The 27,957-nt window shown below is 38.9% G+C and overlaps 1 protein-coding gene across 6 annotated transcripts in view; it reads right to left on the bottom strand.

Annotated features, from left to right (window-relative positions):
* Window positions 1–535: 535 nt before the first annotated feature.
* Window positions 536–27,957, bottom strand: part of SLC15A5 (solute carrier family 15 member 5) — a 75,049-nt gene continuing 47,627 nt past the window's right edge. For 3 of the 6 annotated variants that reach the window (XR_012053757.1, XR_012053758.1, XR_012053759.1), the window contains 4 exons: window positions 26,589–26,720; window positions 18,991–19,099; window positions 17,110–17,348; window positions 536–2,817 (listed from right to left, as the gene is read on the bottom strand). Coding sequence is in view for 2 of the 6 variants with exons in the window: in XM_032746380.3 (XP_032602271.3) it covers window positions 17,216–17,348; window positions 18,991–19,099; window positions 26,589–26,720 (374 nt within the window). In the remaining 4 variants the exon portion in view is untranslated. Of the gene's footprint in view, window positions 2,818–14,743; window positions 17,349–18,990; window positions 19,100–26,588; window positions 26,721–27,957 lie in introns of those variants that run through there. The other 3 variants (XM_032746380.3, XM_072923806.1, XR_012053760.1) reach the window with 2 other exon arrangements.

Below are 27,957 nucleotides of genomic sequence, written 5' to 3'. Positions count from 1 at the left end.
CCTACAGCCACATTAAGTACATAATGCTGTTGTCACATCAGTGTCCTGAAGCCCCACGCATTATTCCAGCATGACAAAGTTTCTCAGCCTAAGGAAAGCCCCAGTGGATGTGGTTTTAGAGAAAAAAGTACCATGTGTGATGCAGTTGGTTTGAGCCATTTCTGCTCTGTCAAGAAAAGACCAATTACTGTCCCAGAAAATCAGTTCCTTCCAAAAAATACAGACTTTTCTTGCAACCCATATCAGCAACCTTGTACCACATCACCAGTGACAAAGAAGGATGGGAATGCAGGATTTAGTAAATGAAGGGAAAGGAGGTGTGCCACCACCTACAGAGATTTTTGTTTTCAGAGGTGTGAGTGTTTACAAGCTCCCTGCCCTCAAAAGTAAAAGCAGATATAAAACAAAACTATGTAACTCACTACTGTCTCAACTGATTTAGGCAGCTGTTATTGCTGATGCTTTTTTTTTTTTTTGCATCTCAACATTCATGAATAAATTCCTTCATCTTAAACCTTATAGACATATAAGTTCATGAAAGAAACCCACATGACTATTTTTATTTTTAGGAGACCAAATAAAATATTTATGTCCCTCTGTGTCCCATATATCAATTACTTCCTTCACCAAAAAAATAAAAAAAAGTATACAAGCAATGGCAATGTGATTAAAAATTTACCCTACTACAAAACAATATACAATTAACTCATACATTTCCAGCTTTCCCTGACAGACACGTACTGCACACATCCACATGTTTAAACCACACACACCATCAATTCAGCCTTTCAAAACTGACAGGTAAGTAAAAAATACAGCTATTATCAGACAATGCATCCACATGATCTCCTGACAGCTACAAGCACATGCAGCAGCTACCACTGGAAGAAGTCAGCATCCACTAATATGTGTTGGATACCAGTCTGATTTTCCTAGATCATAGGATTCCTAAAGTATTTTAGTTTCAGAATTAATCTTTAGAGGAATTTAGACAACCACAGATTCTGAAATGTCCATCTATTTTCTTATTTCTTGTGACAGCTTCCCTCTTCCAAAAAAAGAATCTCCAGCAAAACCCCTTAAAACTTTCTCCCAGTAAAGCTTTCAAATTTTTTCCTCTTCTTCTGGAAGAAAGAACATGAAATTCAATGAAAACATTTGCTTTCATCACTGCAGTTTACATGTGAGAGATGAGGAAATTAAAATTTTACTTAGAAATGGTTTTTAAATGCCTCTGTAATAATCTCACAATAACAACCATGAAAATTGGTGGTATTAAAAAAAATTGCATTAAGAACCACCTAGTTTAAAAACCCAATCTAATCAACAAATCCAAGCAGGAAATCAATGCTCACAAAGCAGAAGCAGCACTGAAAAGTTATGTTGCTGTTGTTGTTTTTTTTCCCAAATCCTACATCATCCTCAAAATGTTTCTTTTTAGAAAGTGTCCTCAATCTCTCTAAAAATTAACTTTAGTGATATTTTAATATTCAGACCTTAGGAGCCAAGAAAGGCAGAAACCAACAATGAAATATTCACAGAAATGCCACTTATGAAGACCAGATCCTGCAGCAAAATACAACAGCTAGCCAAAATTTGATTTCCAGCCCAGAAAGCTAAGGGGTTATTTCAATTATTTTTTAAAATTAAATAGCTGTGTTAAATCAACTGGTCACACTTAAATGAGAATAAACCAATGTAGATCTTCTAGTGTGGAAAACCTTTTAGAGAAGATTTTTCTTTGTACCAATAGGAAAGAGACCCTACAGCATTCATGTGAGACATATTGAAAGAACTACACATTTTTGTCTCCAAAAAGTGCTCCAACTTCCTAAAAGTAAAGATTTTGTTGTTTTTTTTGTTTTTTTTTTTCAGATACTTAGTGACATCACCTCGCTAAGCAGAGACTCCAGGAAAGCCTCCATGGGGTGTTCTGGATTTAGTTCCTTAGCTCGCATCTACTGTGTCTATCATCTCCAAGATTAGAGGAACTTCCTGACCTGTTGGATACTCCCCCTTCAATGGAGAAAAGAAGCATTAAAAAGCAGATCAAGGCTCACAGCAGAACAACCCTACAGATAAAACTGAGCTACTGAAGTGAGGAATAAGTAAAACTTCTCAATTTCTCTTGGGAGGTTGATTACATTCCTCTTGTATTCAGTTTTGGAAGACGGCAAGGCTGTCTCCACTTCCCTATTTCTGGCTGCCTACAGCCTCTGCTAATATAAAATAGAAGGACTTCCCATCTGGATGGGTCTTCTGACAAGCAATAACAACATATGACTCGATGATTTCCAGCAGGAGCATGGAAGAATGCACAGTGGAGAAATGTATCTCTGAATTCAGCATTTTGGAACTTTTTTCCATTCTCATTCTATGAAAAATTCATTTGTGCTATTAAAAACTGTTATGGCGGGATCCCAAAAACCCAAGCCAATTTCATAATGGAAGGCAATTAAGTTGATTGCTGAATGATAAACACCACATCTTTCTTCAATGGGACGCTGGTTTTGAGTAAGCAAACTGCTTTTCTGTTCATGATTTTAAGAGAATGCATCACAAATCTCTCTCTCAAAAGTTCAATGGGAAGCAAACATTGATTAGAGTGTTCTTTAAAATCTCAGCCAATTAAAGAGATTATATACCAATGCTGGAGGCAGAAAAAAAGCAAAGTTACTCTCATGCAAAAGTATTGGAATTAGAAAAGGTACCTCTATGAATCCTGACCTGTATTTTTGCTTTCCAGGTGTCTATTCATTTTTAGAACATCTTCCTCTGGAGTTTGTAGGTTGATTTAAGACTGGAATGAGGGAGTTACTACAAAAGAAATAATTATTGCTTTGCATATACTGAAATGGCAAAGTTTATTTCTTAAGCAGGAGCACAAATATGCAAGAGAAGGTTATTGATTTATTCCCTTGGTCCAGCCTATGTGAACTGTATAGGTTAAGATCCTTTATTCTGAAAAACCAATCCAAACCCCATCAAGAACTGACTCTACCAACCTAGGAGTTAATACAGAATACAGATAAATTTAATGCTAGGCAAACCTGAAAAGAAAAATACAAGATTAAATCTGCAGTAGAGATCAGTTTTGAAAACAAAGTCAGGTAATAGTTGGGAGCAGTAATTATTATTTGCAGGTTCCTAGACTTCAGAATTTTTCTGCTGTAGTAAAATAATCAATGACAAAATGCCAGACCTCCCTTTGCTTTGATCATACAAATCTAAATTTAGGCCCTGTCTTCTGTAAACCATATACAGGACAGGTAAAATGTAGGAAATGTTAAAAACCCAAACCCAACAATAATAATAAACAAAACCTTATAGCAATTTTAGGATTTTATATGGTTGAAAAATTCCATAGATCATACCATACTACAGAAAAGACCTCTTAGACCATCAAGTTCAACCTTCAGGCACACCCTGATGCTCATAAATGACCAAGGCAAGCCAGGCAACAGAATGAAACCAGGTACTAAACCCTGAACAAGGGTCCAGGGCAGTCATGATTCTCATGGTAGATAGACAGATAGACAGACAGAACCAGACAGCATTCACCACCAGCTGAGAGGAAGCTCATATCACATGGAGTGATGTTATCAAATGGCATCAGCCGGAGAAGAGTTTTAATTGGTTGGGATACGTGATATTTCTCTCTTGTTTCCCAGAATTCTGATTTTATTGTTTCATAAGGCACTGATAAGTTCCTGAGGTCAGACACTCTCCATCTGTTGTATTTGAGCAATACACAGGGAAGACAACCCTGCACATAATCTGAATCTGTGGACACACTGAGGAAAGCAACAGTGACACTAAAAAAAGGTGAATAGTCTTAGCTCCTCCCTTCAACTCTCTTCTGTACAGGTGAGGCAAAGTATTGACTAAAAATAATACACTATTTAAAAAAAAAGAAAAGCATTTTACAGTTTCATTAGGAAAACCCAAGGTTTTTGATGCCTCACAGCGTTAAGAGACAGGAGAAGCTCATTGAATTATGTATTTAAAAAGAGACTAAATAAGAAATATTTTGTGAAGCCATAAGTGTGGCTGGGACTTGGAAAAGAGTAAACAGTGAAGCTACAGTAACCACTCTCAGAAAAGCTACAGTGTGCAGAAATGCCGGATGATTAAGCAGAGCAGATTGCAAGGAAGGGTATTCCAAGTCAGGAGCCCCAAAGCCTACATGAGGATAGGATCATTATTAAAGCAATCTGAAAATGTTTTTATGGGAAATATTGGCTTTCTGAGCGCTGCCAAAGGGTGTTCAAGGTGATGTTTTACCAGAGCTCGGTTTTCACGGGCTGCTGGTGACTCCTTCAGATCTCACCTCCCAAGGGGGCATTTTGACTGGGAGGTCCTGCCAGAGCCATGGGAGTGATCCTGGACCTTCCCCTCTCGTTGCAGCCAACAACTGGCCATGGTGAATTCGAGGAAGATCAGTACCTTCAGCAGCTCAACTCATCCTTTCAGATCTTTCTTCCAAGAGACATGCTTCAACTGCATTTATTTTAACTAACTGCAATCCTCTGCAAGTTTCAGCTCCCTCATTAGGTTTCTACTTAGGCAAAGACTGGGCTTAAGTAATTTGTGAAGCTCTTAAAAGACATACAGTCAGATTAAAAGAAAGAAAGTGTGGCAGCCTGACATGACTCAGCAGTCAAGTATTTTCATTCAGAGCCATTTAGCATTAAAATTCAAACAGACTCAGGTGCCATTAGTTATTTATGAGGGAAAGAATCTCAATTAAGCATCCTTGATTTGTTCAAAATTCAAGGTACAATGAAGCTTTTATTTCCTTTTAATTGTAAGCAAACAATGTTATTAGTGCTCAAGGCAGACAAAACAGCAGTATTATCATTATTCATCCACCATTGCTACTAAAAAGTAACAACAAAAAGCAACAGAAGTCCCTCAACCTCAGTCTCTTCCTCCACCCCTCAAGATATCCTTTCTAATCCTATAAAAGCATCAGTCTTTGATTTCAAGTGGAGTACCTGCTGTGCAGGATGCAACGCCAATCCAATTTGCGCGCAACAAAACCAAACGGGTTGAAATGAACTCCGCATTTTGGAGCTGTTTTTGTTTAATCATTACCGCCACTCCTCTCTAATGAATACATTAATCAAGCAAAACTTCAAGCGCAAACGGAAAAGGCTCATCTTGAGAAAAGAAAAAACAAACATTAAAAAAAAAACCAAAAAAACCCCCCAACATCCGCGATATCCGCTGCCACTGTCAAACCCTGCCACACCTCCCTATGGCAGGGCTTGAAATGCATATTCCTGAGGGTTGTTGGGAGACTGAAGTAGGAGCAGCAGCTCCCTGCAGAAGGAAGTGGAGGAAGAAGCAGGTGAGCTGCCAGGGCTCCGCTCCCCAGCTGATTAATGGCACAGGATGTGCAGCCCAGAGCTCTCCTGACACCCCCTCAAATGTCCAGAATCCCACTCGATTTTAAGGAAGTAATACCAGTCTCCACTGCAATGTCTGCAGCATGGAAAACCCACATGCATTATGTTTATTCAGAGCTGAAATGCATTTCTTTCACAACTCTGAACAATTCACCTTTTCCACCAGATGGTAAAAGGCACAATGCTTTGGCCTAAAGACAGAGTGGTTTTTAAAAAATTAAGCTTTGCAAATGCTCACTTCTGACATAAATTCAGTCACACCCATTATTTAGCTTATGATGTTCATCCATATTTTTGAAGTGGGTATTGAAGATGAATTTGCACGGGAAAATACCAGCAGGGAAGAAGCGAAAAGGAGAGAACACAGCGGCTTTTCCAGTCTGGTATTCCCACCGTCTCCATCACCCAGAAAAAAATTAAGGATTTGTTGAAATTTAACAACCATCATGCACTGCAAAAAGCCAGTTATTTCACAAATAAAGTGGAGGTAATTCAACATAATTTGCTTGAATGTCAAATGCATTTTCGGTTTCTTTTTTTCCTTTATATGAATTTGCCTTGTAGAAATTGAATTTTACCTCTTTCACAGAGGTAAAATTTAAAATCCATTACTTTTTTCTTGCTTCATTTGTGCATCGCATTTTTTCCAGATGATTGAAGCATTTTGGCTGGTCACTGTCACCACCATGGTACCACATGCAAACCTGGGGAAAAGAATTGCTCTACCAAAGCTGCAGCGTTCCTTCAAAAGGCTTTGTTCCAGAGCTAGATCTTTTCCAGGAGGAATTATCACACTGCACTCCATTAAAGGATCATAAAACTTTTAAAGGCATTTTATGAATAGGCCAGTGATCTTTACTAGGACTTCTCCCGTGGCTTCCAGAAATTTTATCTTAATGTGGAAGTGGTAAACAGCAGAGGAACAATCATATTGTTTAAATTAATTTGTAATTTGACAACAAAATAAAGGCAACCTTTCTTCTATCAGATGGACTAAGAGAACATTACACAAAATGATAATAAATTAATTTTAAAATAAGTTAAGGTTTTAATGTACTCTCTCAATTCCTTGAGGGTTCATACTATTTTTTAATATTTCTAAAAATAAATAAGGGAGCAGATTTGACCACAGTGATGCTGAGCAAAAAGACATTTTGCTGTTCTGATGGTAAGGTCATATTGTGCCATTTCTGGCATTACCAAGAGAGCAAAGGACAGCTGGATCCACTTCATGATTATACAACAAATTAAACATATATATATATTCAATTAATTTAAATGGATTCAACTTAATTTAACAAATTAAATTTATATATATATACACATATAGTACAAATTTAGCAGGACAGGATAAGAAGCATCTCCCATCCTCTGATGGAAAGGTCTGGAATTCACAGTTATGCTATATTGTGACAACCACAGAACAGGTCTATTTTTATTTGTATCTTTTAAAAATGTATCTTGTTCAGAATCATTCCAGAAAAAACCACTCAGTTGGGAAAATGGGAGGCTCTGCTTCCACGATGAGCAGGGACTGAATCTGATCACTGCCAAGTTCAGAAAAGGGAAGGAGACAGCTCCTCTCAGCCTCATTACAGACGCCAGATGAACCAAGGTGCATATGCATTATGCATGAGGTAATTTTAAAAAGTTGTATAAAAAGTTTAAGTTGTGATTATTTGTCATCACTTTAAAAAAAAATTCCCTGTCACCACTAGCAATAACATTTTTTTTACCAGTTATTCCAGTGTTATGCATTCAAAAGAATAGCTCATATTTTCTTTACTCTTTCTTCCAAATCCTCAATTTGAAAAGCAATTAAAAGATATCCCCAGATATTTGTCTGCGAGAGACTCAACTTCCTGATTTCTGTTGCTGATAGATACGAAGCAACATCACATAAGGGGAAGAAAAAGACGAGAGAAAACAAGTCATCCCAACCTTCTGTCAGACACTTTACAGCATAATGAGCTATGATGAAAAACAAGTCAAACGCTGGGAAAACAAGAAAGCTTGGAAATTTGATCTCCCTGACGGGATCAGGAGTAATTAATTATAATCCATGTGACCACTGGATGTCCCCACTGTCCCTGGAATGAAGCAATTCCAAAATCAGGCAAGGAGCAGTGAGTGAGGGCACAAGGACAGGGGCACGCTGATGGTTCCTGCAGAAATCCAATGCCCAGCACACACAGAGGAACACCGGGAGTGGAGCAGGGACTGGGGGAACAGCAGGGCACAACAGAAACACTCTCTGAATTCAGCTTCCAGCAGCTTCACTCGGTGTCTGCTCGATGGTTAATAATGCAGCAGCGAGTGGGGCTGGGTGACAGATCCTCAGAGGGAGCCAGGAAAGCAGAATTACTTCTGAGGAGATGGGAAGGAGCCTGGATTAGAGCACTGCGTGCCACGGGGCAGACAAAAAAGACCCTTGTGCCATAACAGGTGAGAGAAAAGGTGAGCAGGAGCAGGGATGCCAGCACAAGGCTGCTGAGAGATGCCTGTCAAAAGCAGCCAAAAGAGCTGAAAAAACAAGGAGAACATCTGTAACACCCTGGGGTGCTCTTCATACCAAAGCTTTGAGGGCATTGGTGGATGAAAGCTGGAGAAGGCGAAGGAAAACAAAAACAAAGCCCAAAACACCCCAGGAAGACTACTTGTACACATCCTTCTTTGGAGGTCAGACCATGAAGGGCTTAAGTTCATGTGAAGGTATAGAAGCCAAGGTGTTAGCATCAACTCATTTTTATTTATTTTCAAATGTGACAAAAGCTAGACCTAATTCTTCCATCAGAGGAGACCCAAGTGCCTTGCTTACTATGATGAAAAGGAAAGATCTCATCCTGTTTTCAAAGGGAGGAATTTCCTACAAATAAATTCTAAAGCTAACTTCAAGTCAACCATGTGTCTATTTTGTGGACTTAAAAAACTCAAGCTCCAGTACCTTATGACTTATTTCACTCTTGTAACGAGAGGTTACACCACAAAAAACACCAGATCTGTCCCCAGCTCCTGTCATTAGCACAGCTCCCTGATGTTAGATGTTGAACTACAAAGCTCTGGGAAGGGCAGCTGTGGCTCAGACAAAATAATATTTGAAGAGTGTGCACTCTGTGAAGGTGATGTGCAAGTTTATTCTCCCTCCTCCACCCAAAATCCCCTTCTTACTACTTGTAGAAGCCTGGTCAGGGAAGTGTCTGGCCCACAGCTGGTTTCACCTTGGACTTCAAAAAGCACAGCATAAAACCCCTACGGGCAAAAGTACTGGCAGAAAGATACTAAAGCCAAATGTAAACTGAAAACAAGAACCTGAATTGAACATTAAACTAGAGCATGCCAAACTGGTAATTAGGATTTTGTTTAGCTATTGTTTATATTCTGATTGGCTACAGAAGCTATTGGGACTGCAGAAACACAGAAGTAAAGGGATCTCCTTCAGCCTGGGCTCCTCAAAGGCTTTACTCAGAAGACTTTTGTGTTTTGTCCTTTATTTCCCCCCCTCACACACTGGGTAAAAGGATGACTGGTCTGACACACGGTGGATATCCTTTTGTTCAGATTTCAGATGTTCACAAAACAGAGCTGCACTGAAAAGGCAGGGGTTTCTAGGGGGAGAGCCCTGGGGGAGGAAGTACATGAATATATTTGAATAATAAACTAATTTGAGGATTTAATGGTTTGCAATTAAATTAATTAGGCACTCAGACTTACTGGACAGTGTCTTCAAGCTTGTTCTACTTGTTTTGAAGTGATGCATATGTACAAATGTGCCAGAAAACCTTGATAGCTTTTGTTCCTTCCCCTTAATCTCATCTGTACTTTCAGATCAGTGACTGACCATATACAGACACCTCATATGAAGAACAAAATGAATAAAGTGATTTGCTGAGATTTCACAAAAATAAGAGTAAAAAATATTGTTACCTGTTAGGCTGACTTCTGGTAGTCACCACTCTCTTTTGCAGCATTTTGTCTGACAGACAGAATTCATTGTGTACATCTCAGCCTTCCAAAAAAGTAGAGTTACTATCATGGCTCTTCATCCAAAGATCTGAGATTGCTTAAAAATGTCAGGGATGCTTTATGACAGCTGCTCAAATTCTGAGCAGTTTCTTTACAGCTTTTGGCTCTCAGAGAGGATAAGTAACATATCTAATCCTGAGACCTGATTACTTTCCCAGGTGTGAAAGGAAGACTGTGCACTCATTTTCAGACTCACTGTTGGAAAGCTGGCACCTCCTCCACTCTCAAAACATCACAGCTCCACTTGACTCCAAGTTGAAGTCAAATAAGAGGGCCCAGCACTCTTCAGTGCACATTTTTTGCATCTTAATCAAGTGCTACAATTGCATAGGCCTTAACTATGGCTAACTTGTTAATTTAGGAGAAAATAGTAGCAAAAGCTTAATTGCAACAAACAGTTAAAATCCCTTGAGCCTTGTCTCTAAAATTTTGGGCGCAAAAGTTTAAGACCCCATCCAGTCTCTTGGGTCTACAGCCCAGAGAAAGAAGAGTTTAATTACACTCATGTAAACAAAACAAGGATTATTGAGGCATTGCTAAGGATCCTCTCCAGAGCCTCCACAGGAAAGGTCTTGCCCATGCAAGCCAGACAATTGAATGGAAAAGTATTAAAAGATGTCCACAAAAGAAAAATAGAGACAGGACTTTGGCCAAGTTTAGTCATACCTTTATTCTGTGGCATTTTTTCCTTATCAGTCATTAATTTAGCAGAGAAAAATTTGGTCCAGAGTTGCTACGGTGATCTCTGATTAATGTTTTAGCTAATCATCCGTGATATATATAATTTGCTTCTGAAATGGCTGTGTAGTGCAGCCTCAAACACTCACCCTGCCTTCCTGGAGCCCTGATAAACCAGAACAAGGCTACACAGTAAATCCTGTCTTGCACTAAAGGAGTCTCACAAATTCAGTTTTGATTTTTATAAACAGATTGCTCCTTGAGTTGTTATTATTAGTGTGAGCTGGACAGCTTGAATTAGAGAATAATTTATTCCCTGTGCATTTCTAATTACAGAAAAGAGGTTCACTCACTGACACACTTGTCCGTCTTGTTCTTTCCTGTCTTTCAGGCATGGCTGATTGCAGCTAAATAGACAGACCAGCACAAACTGCATGAGAAACACAACTCTGTCAAAAAAGGACTGAAGTGTTACCATTAATTATTCTGGACCATGTGCTCATTTACAACAGATCTAACACGAGAAATATTCTCAGAGGTGTCAAACAGCCTCAGTTTCATAGGTGCATGGGGGTGGCACTGACTAAATGTTTGACTGACTGGTAGGATGTGACCTGCCAGAGACCCTTGAAGCTTGGGGATTTCATGTGCAATTTGTGTTTCAGCATTCAATAGATAATTTAAATTTGGCTACTCTCTCTGAGCATTTCTGAAGGATCTACATGCCTGAGCCTGTGTCAGAACTGAACAAGTATCTGAAAAAACCCAACAACACCCCCCCCACACACACACACAAAAACAAACAAACAAACAAACCCACCCCAAAACACTTATGAACATCTGTGCAAGTGATTGTTTGGAACTCACTGCATCTTAAAAAGGCTTGAAGAAAGTGAAAATGCCATTTACTAAAGAATGTTGAAAGGTAGGTGTAACAACCACTGGCTGCATAGGAAGAGAGCTTGAAAATACCAGCTAGGGGAAAAGAACAAACCCCAAACCAGCCTGCTTTAGTTAACCCTTGCTACAGCCTCCGTTGTAGCAGGCTTGTTTTAAATAACTGAACAGAGAGTAGTCCATTTCAGCCGTTAATCAGATGAACAAACTTTGCAAAGGCAAGAATCAATTTACTGCCAATTCACACTTGAACTGTCAGGAGAAGCAGCACTGGATTTACAAAGTTATACCCTTCAGCTACTTAAGCCAGAACTACAAAAGCAGCATTTTCTAGAATTTTTTTTTAATAATAATAAACAAATAGATACTCTAGGTGTGCCCTTACTGCCACTGTATTTAGATTTTTTAATACCTGTGCAATCTAACAGACAGGACCTTCCTCCACTCTCACGTAATCTCATAAACATGAATTTCCTATCCCAAAGAGCAGCAAGTAAAGCTTAAAGGAATAAAGTAACACCATTTTCAAATGGTTAATAATCACCTCCTTCCCCTCTTCATAGAGTTTGCTGTTCTCTGTTCCTGAAACTGTTTGCTTATTTTTTTGCAAGGCCTGCATAATTTCTGTACTTGTATCTCTGCAATGAAATTTCTTCCTTACAGTCACAGACATTCCCTAGTTCTTTTTTACAGAATACCTAAGGCTGCATAATATTTTTGCTGTTAAGGTTTTACACAATATTCTCACCTTTAAAGTTTAGTTTACAAACAGCTTAAGTTTAAAGAGCATTTCCATTAAATGACAGCTCTTTATAACCAGTGATACAGCTTGTTGAGGGGGTTATCATCTGCCAGCATGATATTAAAATCTCTCAGGTTTTCCCCCTGAATACTTTAAAAGGGAACAATTTCAAGACAACAGCAAAACTCTGTGAACTAAGGTGAAGAAATTCAGAATTGCATGTAATGCTGGATTTGCTTTCAAGCAGCATCCTCTTGCAACCTTTGGGTTTACTATTCAACATTAGTTTTGAATTAACAGTTTTGCTTGTTATCAAAGATTGCTCCATCCTGCCAGCCAAACAGGCAGTATCTTCATATCACAGTCATTGACCAAGCAAAAAAGGAAACAGAAAACTCACTGTGCCTTCTCATTAAGTGCTACTGTGACTACTACCCCCAACCTCATGGCAATCTTGCTTCTGAAGTTCCCACAACATGACAATAAAGGCATTTGGGATCTGCTTTCAAAAGGTGCTTTTTACCAGGCTACAAAGCAGGTAGGACAAACATCCACTGCTTTAAGGTTTGTTTTTCTGTTGATGTCCCCACTGATTCCTCCTTTCAGATTGTCTGCTAAGAGTTTCAGCTTTCAAAACATTTCTTCTGATCCAAAAGGAAAAAGAATATATATTTTTAAATAATAAAAGGAGACTCTAGAAAATATTCATAACCTGAATTCAGCTCCAGCTGGTCAGCTAGGTGTTCAAAATGAATATTCAATTTCAAAAACTCTGCTCAAAGCTAAGCTGTGACAATGCAACCAACTGAACAGTTGCTTCCTATATTAACAGGAAAGAAGCCTAAAAAATGTAAAGCTAATGTCTGCAGTGTATTCTAGACTTGGGCATTTTCTCAGAAGTGAGATAGATAGGAATGAGAACATTTTGGCTCTGCATAAAATTGTGGTGATGGTAAGGTCGTGGACTTCCCCCAGGTCAATGGCAGATATACAGACTCCTATTCCTTTATTTAAGCTGGGCAGAACAAACAAACATTCAGCCTCAAAGCAAAACAATCAACATCAAAGTAGGAAAATATATTGGTCATACAGTATTTTTAAAAAAGTTTCATTCAATTTTATTTTTGAAATAAAAAAAACCCCTATAGATTGTATTTACAACTTGGTAGCCTTAGGATGCAATATCCAGTACTCTAGAGATGAAATATCTCCAAAACACTGAAAAATCCCTGTCAGAGCAGTTTCTTTCACACTTATTACCACTGAGTATTAGAACTGATTACCTTTAAAGAGCCATCACCAATACTAGTAGATTTCATAAAGTTTAGATGTTATCTTTCTCTAATTCATGGACATCTATATTTAAAGCTGCAGACAAAGATTGAAACTAGAATAATTTAAAGTACTACATCACCAGAATATGACTTCAATGGTGACACTTTCTAGAGACCAGGTAGATAGAAAAGAAAAGGTAATTTTTATTCTATTCAGAATGGAGAAATCATGAGGAGACTTGTGAATGCCCTTTTTTTTTAAGATTAAAAAAAGCAGATTTTGAAAACCTCCTCTGGAAGGCTGCTGCATTTGCTTTTGCCAAGACAAATCTAATACATGTTACAGCAAACAGACACTAAGCTAAAGTTAAAAGCTTTACTTCTGCTCTGCAGTTCTACTCTATAATGCCACAAGGAAGGGATTCTCCTACCTGACCTTTCCAACCCACAGTTCCCACAGGAACTGAACAAGACCGGTTTTCATGTCTAGCAGATCATGCACCTCTTTCCTCCATCCCTGGCAAAAAACAAGTGATTCAAGAAAATTTACAAGAATTTTCAGGGTGCCTCAAGAATTTTCAAGTAGCTTCCACTAAAAGAAGGGAAAAGAAATCCAACACTGAACAGGACATCTCAGTTTAGTGCTGTAAAATTACCTCCAAGGTATTTTGATCAGACACTCTCAGACCTCTTTACAAAAAAAAATAATTATAAATGTTCTTTCTTTTGTACTCTATGGAAACTGGTTGAAACAAATGAAGTAACTTGTACAGGGATATTCAAAGCCTGTGTAATTGTCTAATCTGGGTTCTACCTTCTGAGTACCACTGCTGAGCCTTAACAACCCCCTCTTTCCTCCACAAAGCTGCAGGCTTCAGCAAACAAAGCATTCTTTATAGCTAATTGGTATTACACAGAAACTCAACTGCTCTTATTTACAAAACTACAGATTTATGTCAAGCAAAGCCAATTATGCTTAATGCTTAAACTATTGCAGGTGCTCAATGACATTGTGCTAGGCAGTAGAAGTGAAATTGCTCTTTTAATGCATCTTGTTCCAACTGGGAGCATGTGTTTTATAATCAGTGCAAACTTAACAGATGGAGATTTTAATCCTCTCCATCGAGTTTTCTACAGAGCCCCCTCCCCCAAAAAATGGTATCCCATGCTTTTAGACTTAACTGAGGTGGTCTATGAATTGTCTGGGACAGAACTTGCTTTTTTTTTTTTTGTGTGTCCATGAATACAGTAAAAAATTACATATTTAATACTTAAAAAAACACCCCCAAAATGTACCAGCAGTAATCAGGAATCCATCAGGCCATTTCAAGGCTAGTAATGACCTCTGATGAGCACAGCACATTCTCAGTTAAAACCAGAGCTGCCCAAAAGCAATTTCTTCCCAAGTCAAGTCTGAATCTAGAGTCCTTCCTACTAATTACAAGGGAGAAAAGTTAGAAAATTTAGGCAGTAATCAAACAGAAAACGGAACTGGGATGTTTCTGGCCACTCCTAATCTCATCTAGGAGGCAACTTTTCCCACAATACACTTCAGAACTATAAACCTTTATGGTGAGGATTAAAACATGAGTATCCTAAATTTACTTTGTGCAAAGCAATGCAGAATGGCAACAGGTGATCTCAAACACAAGTAGTCAGATCTGAGTGCTTTGTAAAAACTGCCATAGATCAACAAAAGGCTGAACAAAAGCAAGCTCTTCTAACATTTTTCAGCTGTTTATTGCATTATTTTGTATGCACACACACATCCTTATTTTTGCTCTCCTCCAATTTCTTTTTTTTTTAATGTAAAAAGTCACAAAATTTTTAGAAATGAAAAGTGGCTTCTTTTAAAGACCAAGCCTTTAGAGTCTTTTATACTGATTTCACAGTGTGCTGGCACAAGATTTATGTAATTTAGGCAGTGCCCTGTATGTACAAAGGATTCCATCAGCTTTGAATGGAGTCCTAGATGCTGCAGTTCAAGAAAAATTCCTGTCTGTTGGTTTTGAGTGCTAAATTGCTCTGTCATAACAGTGAGATTGATTGATTGATAGATTTTTGAATGTAGATTCCTCTGCTCCACCAACTGAACTAAGGCCAAATTCAGCATCCACTGCCCCCTTTTCTTTTGCCATCCATCTGAAAGGCCAAACCCTTTATTAAATCTGGTAGAAAAATTCTCCTGTCTGTGTGAAGAAGGCAGGGAGCTTTCAATATTCTACTCTTCACCCCAAAGCCCATTCTAAGGAGGTCCTATCGAGGGAGTTAACTAATCCTCTTTTTCTTGCATAATTATCTTCATCAGAAAATTCAACTCAAATGGCTGCATTCTGTTATCTGCTGTCATCTATTCTCATGTTTCAGTTTCTGAGGAGAAAAAAAAAAGAATGTGGCCTTGGGAAGTTTGAGGCCATCCAGCCTGAGAATGCAGCAGACTAAACATTTCACCTTAAAACAGAGTTAAGTTTCTTCTTCTTGGTGTAAATGGTTCCAAGCAACTGTTACTTTTGCAATTAAAAAAAAAAATGTAATTTAATAAAACATCTACAGTCCAATCATATTCATCTGCCCAAAACGTAAATTTCACCTTCTATTACATAGTTCCTCTCCTTTTGTGTCTAACTCTCAAATGCCTTGAGAGCAATCACATCCCTCCTATCAGCAGACTCCAAGCAGTATTTTTGTAGCTTTTCTGTGCAAGGACAAAGGTCAAGTATTCAAGGATTTCTCAGAAAAGAAATGAATATTTTTCATGGCTTAAACCTGGGTCTATTGCAGTACAAACATGATTTAGAGAAGAACACCTTACAAGCAAATAACTGTCAGGTGTCATGGGTAAATTTACCTAAATATGTGGAAATTAGCGTGTTTCACACTTTCCAATGCCCTCAGAGAAGAGATCCTTCAGCCTTTTGCTGTCCCTCCTCTCTCAGCCCCAGCTCATGCAGCCACTTTTGGAGAAATAGTCTGTCCCTTGCTGGGAAGGGGTGGATTCACTATGTTTTTCTCCCACTCCCACAATGCCCACCCTAAATTTACAGCATTAAATGTGGTTAATGGTGCAGAAGAAATTTCCTTTGCCAGCTCTTGCACAGTTTCAGCTCACAAACTGTGTCACCTCAGTGAATTCCATCCTTTTCATGTAGCTTCTCCTGTGGCAGAGCATTCCTCATATCTAGCAAACATTCTGACTTCACTGCCCCTTTCATTATGAACCTCTTGATATCAAAGTGCTCCTTTAGTTTTTTTGGGTTTGAGATGTTTCCTTATCACATAAAGACCCCACTTCCCATCACTCTTTTTAAATAGAAATATTAAGGGTTAGATTATCATCTCTCACTATAACAAAATCAGACAATTTTGGGAGTGTTTAACAGTGTGTAGGAAAGTATTTTACTAATAATTATTTCCCCACATTTCCAACTGCATCTACCCTTTTCCAATCTTTTCCTAATTCCCTTCACCCCACTTCAGCTGGGCAGCAATCAGTAAATTTGGTGCTAATATATTCCAGTGTCTCATTCTACTATTAGCAATTTTTTTCATATCACCCTTCAGGAATGGCAGATCTCACAGTGTTGCTGCCAAATGAGACTGGATACCCCAGCATCAATGTTTCGTGGCACAGCTTATGGACTGATGGCTGGCATCTGGTTTCTAGTTTTATTTTTGGTAGATCTCAAAGCAATTTGCAAAGAATGCTTGTGTCCATTTCACCAAGAGGGAAACTAAAGCAGCCAGAGCCAAGAGCAGTACACAAGATTCCCACCATTGCAAACATCAACCAGTCAATAGAGGATTTCAAAATCACTTGTTAATTATACTGTCACAAAGTAATTTGCTAAACAAATATATGCATGTTTATTAATTTTTGACCACTCCTAAATACAAATATATGTGGATACCTATTTCCTTATAAAGATTAAAAACCTCTCTCCATCAATTGTGGTAAGCAGTGAGCTCTTGGTGACCTCCAGGTGAACTATGACAGTGCAGCCTCCTTCAAGGCCAAATCCTATGAAGAATGCTATGTTGTTAACTTCTAAATAACATTATTATTCACCAGATCATTCATACATACCAGGACATGGTTCCACTTAAGTGCACTGGGTAATTTATCCTTAGAGAGCTGGTGGATAAAAAACCTCCAAAATTTAGGGTTGAAATTTTATCAGGGTGAAATTCTATCAGGTTTTCTCCACGGGAGAACTTTCCAGGACAGCATTATAACTCTTGATGGCTTTTTCATGCTTTAAAAGTTTTTCTCCAGGAAGAATTCCTCTGAATTCATTGGTGCAATCTTCATGCAGATTGTTGTATCTGGGGGAGATGATACAGAAAGAGAATAACAAAATAATCATCTTTTAAAGTATTAGCTTCACCCATTGTTTATACACAATACTTCTTAAGTTGCAGTACCTTCCAAGTCTTGGATTTCAAAGCAGCCAAAAAATAGGAAAATGCAAATATGCATTTTCCTAGAGCCTTTCAGAACTTCAGGGTGAGAAGTATCAAACTGGGTGCAGATGTTAATAATACCTGTACTATGTCCTTTAAAAAAAATTAATAATTAACATGCTTTTTCCCACAGAGAAATTTTGGTGTGTTTTTCCTTATTCCAAGTTTTAAAGTCTGTTTTCCCCCTCTGCCTAACCAGCGTTTATCTGAATAGTCCTCACTCAGAGGACTCCCTGCTCAGAGAATTCTTATCAAAAAAAGGAAACAATTATTAAAAATATGTGGTTTTGAAATCAATTGTAAGTCAAAACTTGTATTATTGAAAAATGAGGTACCTTGATTCTGAAGTGAAATGCTGATTTGAAATAAACTTTCTTAAACATTTGGTTTTCTATTTTTAGGAAGATTAGAGGTCAACAGATTTCTTCATAAAAATGTTAAGCTGTGGTGGTTTTTTTTTTTTTTTAAGTTTAAACCAATTGTATGTTAACATTTTGACAATCAAAACCCCTTAGTTTTCAGCAGTAAATGCCACAAATGAAAATTTCAATTTACAGTAGAATAAAATCCCATATGAGGAGTACTCAGGAGAAATGCTTTTAGTTGTGGCTCAGCTCACATTTAAAAGAAGAGAATCACATTGAAATAATCAACAAGATGAAACTTTGGTATGTTGGTAAACCAGCTGCAAAGCTGGTGCTATATGTAACAGAAAAACCAACATTTTTTGTCAAGAATTCTAGAAGTGCACTGCCCTTGGAAGTTTTCTATTGCTCTCATCCTCATCCCTGCTCCATTAAGGTTCCTGCAGGATTCCCACAGAGCTGCCTCCCAAAACCTAAGAGCCAATGGTGGCACAGGCTGCTGCCCTTCCTCTTCTTAACTTTATATTTATAATGCTGACAACAGAAAATTGATTTATTTATAATGCTGACAACAGAAAATCACTTGTGATTAAATGTCCCGGAGTTGTGAGTTCCTTGCATTTTACAGGCAAAATACAAGGATTAAACCAAGGCTCTGCAGGTGCCAGTGAGGGGGCTGAGCAATTCTCTTGTCTCCAGCAGGAAGTTGCTTTCCTCCCATGCCCAGCAGAGTATCAGAAAATATCTGGGGGTGGTTTTGTTGCAACTGCTGCACACAAGTGGCTCTTTCACCACCCCCGTGTCCCACACTCAAAGGTGTGAGCTGCCTGGGAGAACAGCAATGCTTTCTATAAATGGGTACAAAACCAAGGCCAGTGGAGGTCAGTTCCATGGCCAGCATAGATTTGTGTTCCCATATGAACTCCCTTCTAGAAAGAATATGATGCTCTTCTTTCTTTAGGGCTTTTTGTATTAAGACCCTTTAACTATTTAAGGTTAATTACATCAGCTTGTTTTAGGGGTTTTTTTACCTTTCCACATGTGAACTATTCTGTATTACACACTATTCTACAGACTTTATAAGCATTTCTACCTGCACCTACAAACGAAACACCAAGTTTTCATTTTCTCACACGTACCTGTGTGCAACGGCCCAGAACCCCAGGGTGTTCACCATCATTAAGGACGCCAAGAAGAAGAAGAATCTCTCCAATTTACCTTCATGCAGCAGGTGTGGGAACCAGGTGCCTGGTGAAGCAGACATTTGCAGCAGAATGAGTTTGCCTTGCAGCACGAGACGTGGCTCGTGTGGAAGCCACGAGGAGAACTCGGTGTGAGACACAACCCCCACAGGTGCTCTGACCCCCCCACCCTGTAGCTGCTGACACAAATTTCATTCTCACAGCATCCATGGGGGTTTTGGAGTCTTACTCTTGCTTTGCAGACAGCATGTAGAGATCTAGAGGAACTAAAGAACTTCCCTAATAAATCTGAAGTGTCATGGAAAACCTAATCCTGCACAGCTGCTGCTGTGTAATGACTGGACCATCTTCCAACCCGTAACATCCTGTGCACACAGCTAAATCTAAGTCAGCTGTGAAAATTTTAGGACAATCTAGAATTAAGGTGGGCTGTAGAAATCCTTACTTGTATCTCTCATGGTTTTCATAGTCTCTTTTTAATAGAAAGAGCTTGAAAACTATTTTTAAAAGCATTCACTCAGTGCCTTGGATGGTGTTCCATTACCAAGACACCGCCTGACACTTTACCTTTCTTTACTTCTTTACCCATAAGCCTGTAAGGTGTCATTTTCTTTCATTCAGTGTTTTTTTACACAAATCAGACCTTTTTCAACCAAGGGTTTTGGAACAGTGCCTGGGCCATTTTGGCCCTCCTTTCAGCAGAGGACAGTGCACACCTACACACAGTCTCAGCACACAGAGACTTCCCTGCCTGTGCTTTCCTGTTGTACTCCAGTTTGTGGCTGTATTGCTTTTAGTGTTGTCCACTGCAACCACTCTGCAAACAAGCTCAGGTGGCAAATAACTGTAGAGATCAAAATGGTTAAAAACAAAGCCAGCCCCAGCCAGTCTGCAATTGAAGGAAATCAGTACCCAACTACAGCAAAAGCATCAAACCGATGTAAAAAGAAAAGTTCAAGCAGAAACTGAAGTTACAGAATATCAGAGACCTATACAGTGCTGTAATGACCATATACATTATTTGGGAATACAGGATATTTATTGCCTTTGAGGAACGCACATAGACTGTCTTCATTAGCAGTTAATGAAGAAATGCTGAGTGTGAAAGTGCTGGTGCTGAGAATGTGATATCCACACTCTCCACAGCTCAGGGGAGTTCACATCTCAGAGCAGTTCCCATTAACAACTGGAACATATCATACATGAGCTTATTTTTGTTGTTGTTTAGTTCCCTCTAAAAAGAATTAGTTTTCATGCTCCAAGATCATTCTGTGATGCAAATCAGAGATTATTGGGAGATCTAGATTAAAAGCATACCCCTGATCTGAACTACACCTGCATCAGTGTGCCCAAAGTCACCTTTCCCCTGAATGAAAGTCTGGTATCAAAACCTTCCCATCTAAATAATGTGGCTATTCACCCCTTGAATGAGCTAATGGGGAAAGAAGGAAAAGCAGCCCTCTTACCACAGCTGTATTGTAAAAACCCGATGGCCTTAACAGTCCTTTTGGCCACTAATGCCACTTTACACATTGATTGCCATCCTTAGATTGTTAATATTTTTCTAATTAGAGACAAAGAGCAGTTCCACATCATGGGAGAGACACCAGCAAAGGATTACACCCTGCCAAACACACATTGATATATTTACATTTTTCTCTTCCCTTAACATCTTAGAGTTATAAACACATTTCTTTTCAGAGATGTTCCCTTTAGTTCCCCAGGGACTGACAGAGAACAAGTGCCATCAGTTTCCCTAAGCTCCTGCACAGTTGTCTCCATGCCATGTTCCCTTTTTGCTGATCACAGAGCAGCACCACCACACCTCTGCCTGCTCCCTTCCTTTTGCAGCACTATCCCAGAGCCAGTTTTAAAAACCTATCATCTAACACTGAAAGGTGACTGAGCTCCTAGGTGCTGTAGCTTCATTTTAGCAGCTTATAAACTTTTACTGTCATCATTCACAATCAGGCAGTTTTTCATTTTGCATCCCCCAGGGGCCAATGGAAGGCAGAGACAGCATGTGGATGTGATGAAAGGGAAATCCTGCATGGGGGTCTGCACTGCAGCTTGTCAAAGCACAGTTCACACTATCTGCTGGGTTATTCCCCTTGGCTGGGCTAGCTACAGGAGCAGCAGGGGCTTCCTCATGGAATGCCATTGCTAGCACAACCTGAACAGAAAATATATACTCAAAAAGTTAATACAAACAAGTTTTGCAGCTTCTGAGGTTCAGATGTCCATTTGCATCATTCTCTGTATTATCTCTGATAAAGGCACCAGAGAAAAGCCCTGAAACTGGGGCTGGCTTGTTCTGTGAGGGCAGGATGGCAGCCTGGCCAGCAGACCTGGATTCCACTCCCACTTCACCATGGCCTGGGTCAGGAATCCTTTCTCTGTCTCCTCCGTGCTTCTCTCAAGAGCTGCCACAGTGTTTAAACAGCAAGACCAGGATAATGACAGAGAGCCTTTGGAAAATCCAAATGACAACAGCACAGGCAGGGACAAAATCAGGCAGGCTATGGTGAGGCTCCAGCTGCCATAGAGAACACAATTTCTCTCTAGTTTCCTGCTCTGTCCACAGCAAGAGGTGGGATCAAGGCTTTCTTTTCCTCCCAGAGAGGGACAGCAAGGCTTGTTGTCCCTTCCTCTACAGAGGAACAAGGATGGCAGCAGTCCTAAGGATATCCAGACTATAATCCTTCCAGTACACATTTTCAACAGTGGATGCAGCAAAAATTATTATAAACCTTTCCTACTTACAGCCAAAAAAAAAAAAAAATCACTTCTCCCTCTTCTTTCATTACTTTTCCTTTTAAATTTTTTTTCTCCCCACGAAATAGGGGATAAACCTGGACTACATTTACTTCTACTTATACTCACTTTAAAGAGGATTCTCTCTTCTGCTTCCAGGAAGTCTTGAGAGAAGAGTCATCAGTGCTAAAACTTCACCCATGTGTTTTGGGCACTCTTTTTAGATACTCTCACCCCTAACCCCACTGACACCTCCCACAAGCTGTCTGCAGACTGACTGCCTTTGGGGCTCATACTCAAGATTTTACTCTCAGCCATGAACATCAGGGACTCCCTGGGCCATTTTTTTGGTTTTGCTGGCATTAGGCACCCTGGGCACTGCTGTGATTGAAGAGTCCAGCACTTTCCCCATCCTCACCTCAGCATGCAACATGCTAACAATTCACTTTTCCCCAAAAGATGCTGCCTTTGGGCTCTGTGCATCTTCTTTTCTGTGGAGATTGCAAACAGAAGTGGCAATTACAAGGTTGGTTTGTCACACAGATAATTGCTCACTGGGAATTAACTTTCTGCAACAAGCCCCCGATTTCCATTTTTATTCCAACAATCAAAATATTTAGTGGCATGAATCAACACAAAGAAACAGAAGTTTCCTTTAGGTGCATTATTTTAAATAGACTTTCTCTACTGGTTAGAGGTGAATTGGTTACATATTTTATGGCAAATTTAGAGCAAGTTATAAAATGAAGTCTAGGCAGAGTCTGTTCCTCAAGTCTGATCTACAGTCATGGAAATAAAGCACCTGGTAAACTTTCACTGACGTTTTGGAGCCCTTTTGTGTCAATTTTGCATCAAAAATCACTCAGTTAGTCCAAGAAGAAGGAATAATTTACAATATCAAGAGGAAACAACTGCATTTTTTGCAGCTATCCTGCAACCTATCTATAATGCTATCATTCTAGAAAAAAAAATTAATTCATATTTTAACAAAGGTTTGTACTGCCTTCCTTCATTTCATGAACTTAGTGGGCATATAATTCATGTTTTATCATATCCAAATTAAAGTTTCACTCTGCCTCTAATCCCTGTTAGCTAAGTAGGCACCAGTGGCCACCACCATCTGGACTGCAAGAAATATCCTCTAGCTTTATCATCCTTGGTATTTAGAATCACACAAGTCAAAAATGCTAAAAAGGACCAAAAAATCCAAACCACAAACCCCCCAGTGATTTTCTAAATACAAGCAGGAAAATTGTGCCTGGGACAGTTTTCTTCCTCTGACCTTTTTTATTTTTAATTCTTTCTTACATATTTATATTAATATTTTTAGAGAAATATATTCTGAAATGATTGGCATAAGAGGACAGGTTTTGTCTTGCATCTTCTTCCGTTAAAATGTTAGGAGAGGTAAGAGATCCAAAAGAAAGCAGCTTCCCAGCTTGTACTGAAAATATCACTGTCACCCATCATCTGTTTGCTCTCGTCAGATTTTTTTAAAAAAGTCTTATTTTATCATATTCACACCATCCTCCATAGATGCGTTAAAAATGATTAATGCAGCTTTGAATGTGACTGATATCTGATCAACTCTGCCAATAAAAACCCAAATAAAATTCTAAACTAGTGGCATAAAATAGGATATAAAAATGTTTAAATTTTGTCAACACCCTCTGTGCTTCAACACTTCAAAATACACAGTGGAGGATCTACTTTGCTGCAGGAACATGGAAAAACATGGTCTCAGTGCTCGGAGATGGGAGAACCAGAAATAGTCTTGGCTCAGGTTTTAGTGAAACAAAAATCATGGGACAAGACAAAAGCATTCACAGCCCAGGAGTCACTCACTAAGTCTTGTTAAATCTTACAGAACCATTTCATCAACACTACCCTCTCTGGCAGCAAAAGAGAAAGAACTTGCTCTTCTAATATAAATAAATTATTAAATTAGCTGAGCCTTTTTTTTTTTTTTTTTTTTAGGAATAAAAGAAAGAGTTCTGGTTGGTTTGCTTTACTCCCAGTTTCATAAATTGTCCAGATATTGAATATTTACAAGCTCTTTAAACAGATCTGGGGGGGGGAAAAAGTGAGTAAAAAAAGCTTAATTTGTGTCATTGGACTGTAATTTGACTTAAGAGAGGCCACAAATTTGTTCCCTACAGCAGTCCTCTTTAGTGGGTTCATTAGGCAACCACTAGGTTTTAATAAATTAAAAAAAAATATTCTTTTGCTGATTGTAATGAGCACTAAAGTCCACTATATAAAGCTGTCCACTGTAAAAATTGTGTATAACATTTCCTACCAAACTAAGAGAAAACCAGAAGGGAGCCTAAGATGCATTTTTTGTTTTGCTATAGTCTATCCCCACCTCCAAAAGTCTGATCCTAAACCTATTCTGATTCAGGAGCCAGCAGGAAAACAGCCTGGGATGAGCAGAGGAACGTTAGAACACAAATGAATTTACAGGAACATCACCATCATTTTCAAGCTGTGAATTGTGTGGTAATTTGAAATTATTAATCTTATTCAAGCAAGGAGCACTGAGAAAGAGATACCCAGTGAGATCCTAATTATTTTTAAAAATAAAAAGTGAGAGCCCAGTAATATGTTGTTTACATATTAATAGGGCAAGTAATCTCTAACACTCTCCTAACTAGAGCAACAGAGCAATCACTAACCATTTTTCACTTTATTTTCCCTAAAGCTTTTCAAGTTTTGCAGAGGACTTCTCCTGCTTAGCAGTAGTTATTCCTATTACAGCATCTGAATACAGAGTGTCACTGATTCCCTTGGAAATTCCAAAGTGACTTTTGCTCAGGATAATGGTGCAGTCAATTCCACCTACAGGAACAGCAGGTTTGACAAAGTTAAACAAAGACAGCTTTGGAAAAAGAGAAAAAGAAAAGAAAAAGCTAAAGTTGAGAAGTTTGCCACCCAACTTTCTAAGAGTGAGGAATATTTTAGCCAGGAAACTTTTCAGTTTGCTCAAGAATCCTGAGCAAAAAGGGTTTGAATGTGGTAACCACAGACTGTGGAGAATTTAGAGTTCAGCCTCCTTGGTCTCAACCAGGATAAAAACTCAATCGCTGTTAAAACAGTATTTCTGGCAAGAAAAGAACTTTTTACAAATCAATTACGTGATTTCATAAAGACTCACAAAAAAAGGATTAACCACCCTGATAGAAAACCAGACAAATATCTACTGAATTGCAAATCAAATGCAAAAATTGGTTTCCTCTATCACAGAGTACAAAAATACTCAGTAAAGAAATTAATTACATAATAGGCAAAATATTTTGGTGCTGACATTATGCTTGAGTATTTCGCAATTATTTAAATATTTCCAAAGTCAAATTGCAGTAAAATGTCAGTTTTACTAAATATTTCAGTCTCATAAAAATTAATAGTTTCCATACTTTGGAGGGGGAGGGTAAGAGAAGAAACATCAGCAACACAGTCTGTCTTAAACTGTTTGTTTAATTTACCCCATATTACACTGAACTCACAATAATTAAAAACAACCTTTTCCACCGGGGGATATTCAAGCAGGTCAGTTCTCCACACTGGATAGCTTGGGGATTAATAGTTCTTTGCCTGATATTTGTGTGAAAACATTCCTTTTTTATTTTCTTTACCCATCTCCAGGTGATATTTTATACCTTGTAATAAAATTTTAATTGAATTTTTAACTTAAAAACAGGACTGCGTGTCAAAGCATCGTTTGTTCAGATCTTGCGAGTAGGAATAAAAACTTTTTGTCACACTTTCAAAACACCCACATCTGCTTGATTTCAAATTACATGATTCCTTACATAGGAAAGAGAAGCACCCAAAAAAATTAATCCTAAACAGTTACAAAATCCTGCAGCAATTGCAGCAGTGTCATGCATTAGGGCCAGCAGCTGTGGTCTCTAAAGAACATTTCTGTTCCACCAGAGCTTGTCAATGGCATCTTCAGAAATATTCCTTCAGCAAGTGGGACTATTTCAAATTTGTGAACAAATTTAGGATGCCTGTCCCTCAGTCAAGAACTCAAGTGCTTTACTTGTTAAATTTACTTGTGAAAAGGGTGTTTTCTGTATTGAACAAAGATTCAGCAGCAAAGGAAAAATGACTTTAAGACATTCCTGGCTTAGCTTGAAAGGCAGTTGAGAGCCTCCACTAAATGCACTAAATGCAGTAACTCCTTTTGAAACAGGAAAATTTCTGGGAATGGCAGCCTTCATCTGCAAAAGGGCAAGCCCACAGTGAGATGAGACAGCATTGTCACAGAATCTGGCTGTTCCAATAGCTGTGCAAAGGAAGAGGAACCAGTGGGTCCAGGAGAGTGAACGCCCCAGACAGCTTTGAAACCCTCAGCCCTGAAACATCACCCCTGTCCCACACTGGGACAGACAGGAAGGAATGTTCCCCAGTCTTTAAAGCTCAGATCTTGCTCTTGAGGCTTCCATGTAAGCGTGGAGAACATGAATGCTCTTCTTCATTAACTCCAAAAGGTGCTTCCTAGCCAATTTATTTTCAGCCTTCCAGAACAGAAGTACAGAGATTGGACAGGAGGACTTCCTGCAAGATGCCATCCTCTAATTACTCTGGCTATCAAAACTAAGATGACTCATTAAAATTGGATGAATACAGCTGGAAGGCTATTCCCTATCTTAATTCCATCTTAATTGTGAGAGCAAATCAATAAAACTTTGGCATCCCTTTTAATTCTGCTGCCTGATTCTCCAAATCAATAATATTAGAAAACTGCTCAGGAGCACCCATCATGAGCATACTCTTACCTTGAGTGCCTGCGTGGGCTGTCTGCACAAAGAGAGCTCCCACAAAGCAGCCAGCTCCATTAAAGAGAGCTAAAAAATGCATGGAAATCCCTCTCATTCTTTCAGGCACAAGCCAGAATGAAAGTAAGGAACCTTAGGAAGGAAGCAGATACAGTTACAAGTTAAAAAAAGAAAAAAAAATCAAAATAAAACAAGAGTTAAATGATGGTAGAACATAGATAACACAGAAAAATTTCACAGCATCTCTATTAGTGAATTTCCATATTTTATGCAGAGAATGTACTTGCTGCAGAGGGGCAGTCAGATGTACCCTATAAGATGATAATATGTACCCTGTAACAAAGCATTATCTAAACTGCTTAAATGAATATCTGTAATAAACTACCCACACACAGCTATCCATATTCCACCAGTACAGAAGCATTTTTCACCCAGACATTTGCTTGAACCTTTTAAAACCTCAGGCATGAGCAAGAGCAGAGAACCACCACCAAAGCCAGTAAGCACAAAGACAATGGATGTGATATTTAACTGCAGAACAGCAGGACCTTCTATCTCAGAGCCACTGCAGCACAGCCACTAGTAAATATTTCCAAAAGCTAGAGCTCTGCCTTAATTTGCACAGTTAGCTTGCTTTACACCTTAAGGCTGGACAATGTTCCTGTTCCCTGGAGTGCAACCCCCAGGCTCACTGGCTCATTTTTAAGACCTCATTCCTCACTTTCTTGCCACAAGGCTAAACCAGAAGCAGCAACAGCTTTGGTGGAGAGGGGAAGCTGTAGCATGCTGCTGTAGTATGGGTGACTATAAATAATCCCACCAGCTGTAATCTGGCTGTAACAGCAAGACTTTATGATAGCTGTTCTTTTTGTGCAATTTTCACTGATCACCAAAGGCTTTTCTTTCCTAATTTCTCTCCTTGAGTTCTCCTCCACACTTTTTCTCCCAACCCCAGAGTGTCCCCACCTGCTTTATTTGTTGAATTAGAATGACCTCCAGCTTGAAAAACTTGCCAACAGAGGATCCAATTTGGATCCTGAGCTGCCTGAAGCACCTCTGAATACAAATGAAACTTTGCAATCACCATCTTTCATTTGGATGTCCAAATGAGAGCTTTGAAAACATATGAAAGAAAAGAAATACCAAGGACAGTGTTTTCTTCCTCACTCACAATAGGAACCTGAAGCCTGAGGGCAAGAGAAAGCAGGTGAGCCTGGGTCACCATCTGTAGCTGCAGCAGCCTGAAGCATTATACAGCTAACTTGAGACACTAAAAGACTTAAAAGTTTCTGGTTGTTCCTCCCTTCTAAAAGCAGGGGTGCAAAACATGCATCTTGGTCAAATTCAGCCTGGGTAATTGCATCCTACT

Source organism: Taeniopygia guttata, chromosome 1A (assembly GCF_048771995.1).
Source record: "Taeniopygia guttata chromosome 1A, bTaeGut7.mat, whole genome shotgun sequence".
Taxonomy (NCBI): Eukaryota; Metazoa; Chordata; class Aves; order Passeriformes; family Estrildidae; genus Taeniopygia; species Taeniopygia guttata.
Note: the sequence above shows the minus strand (reverse complement) of the source record. Positions and strands in the feature narration are given on the sequence as shown.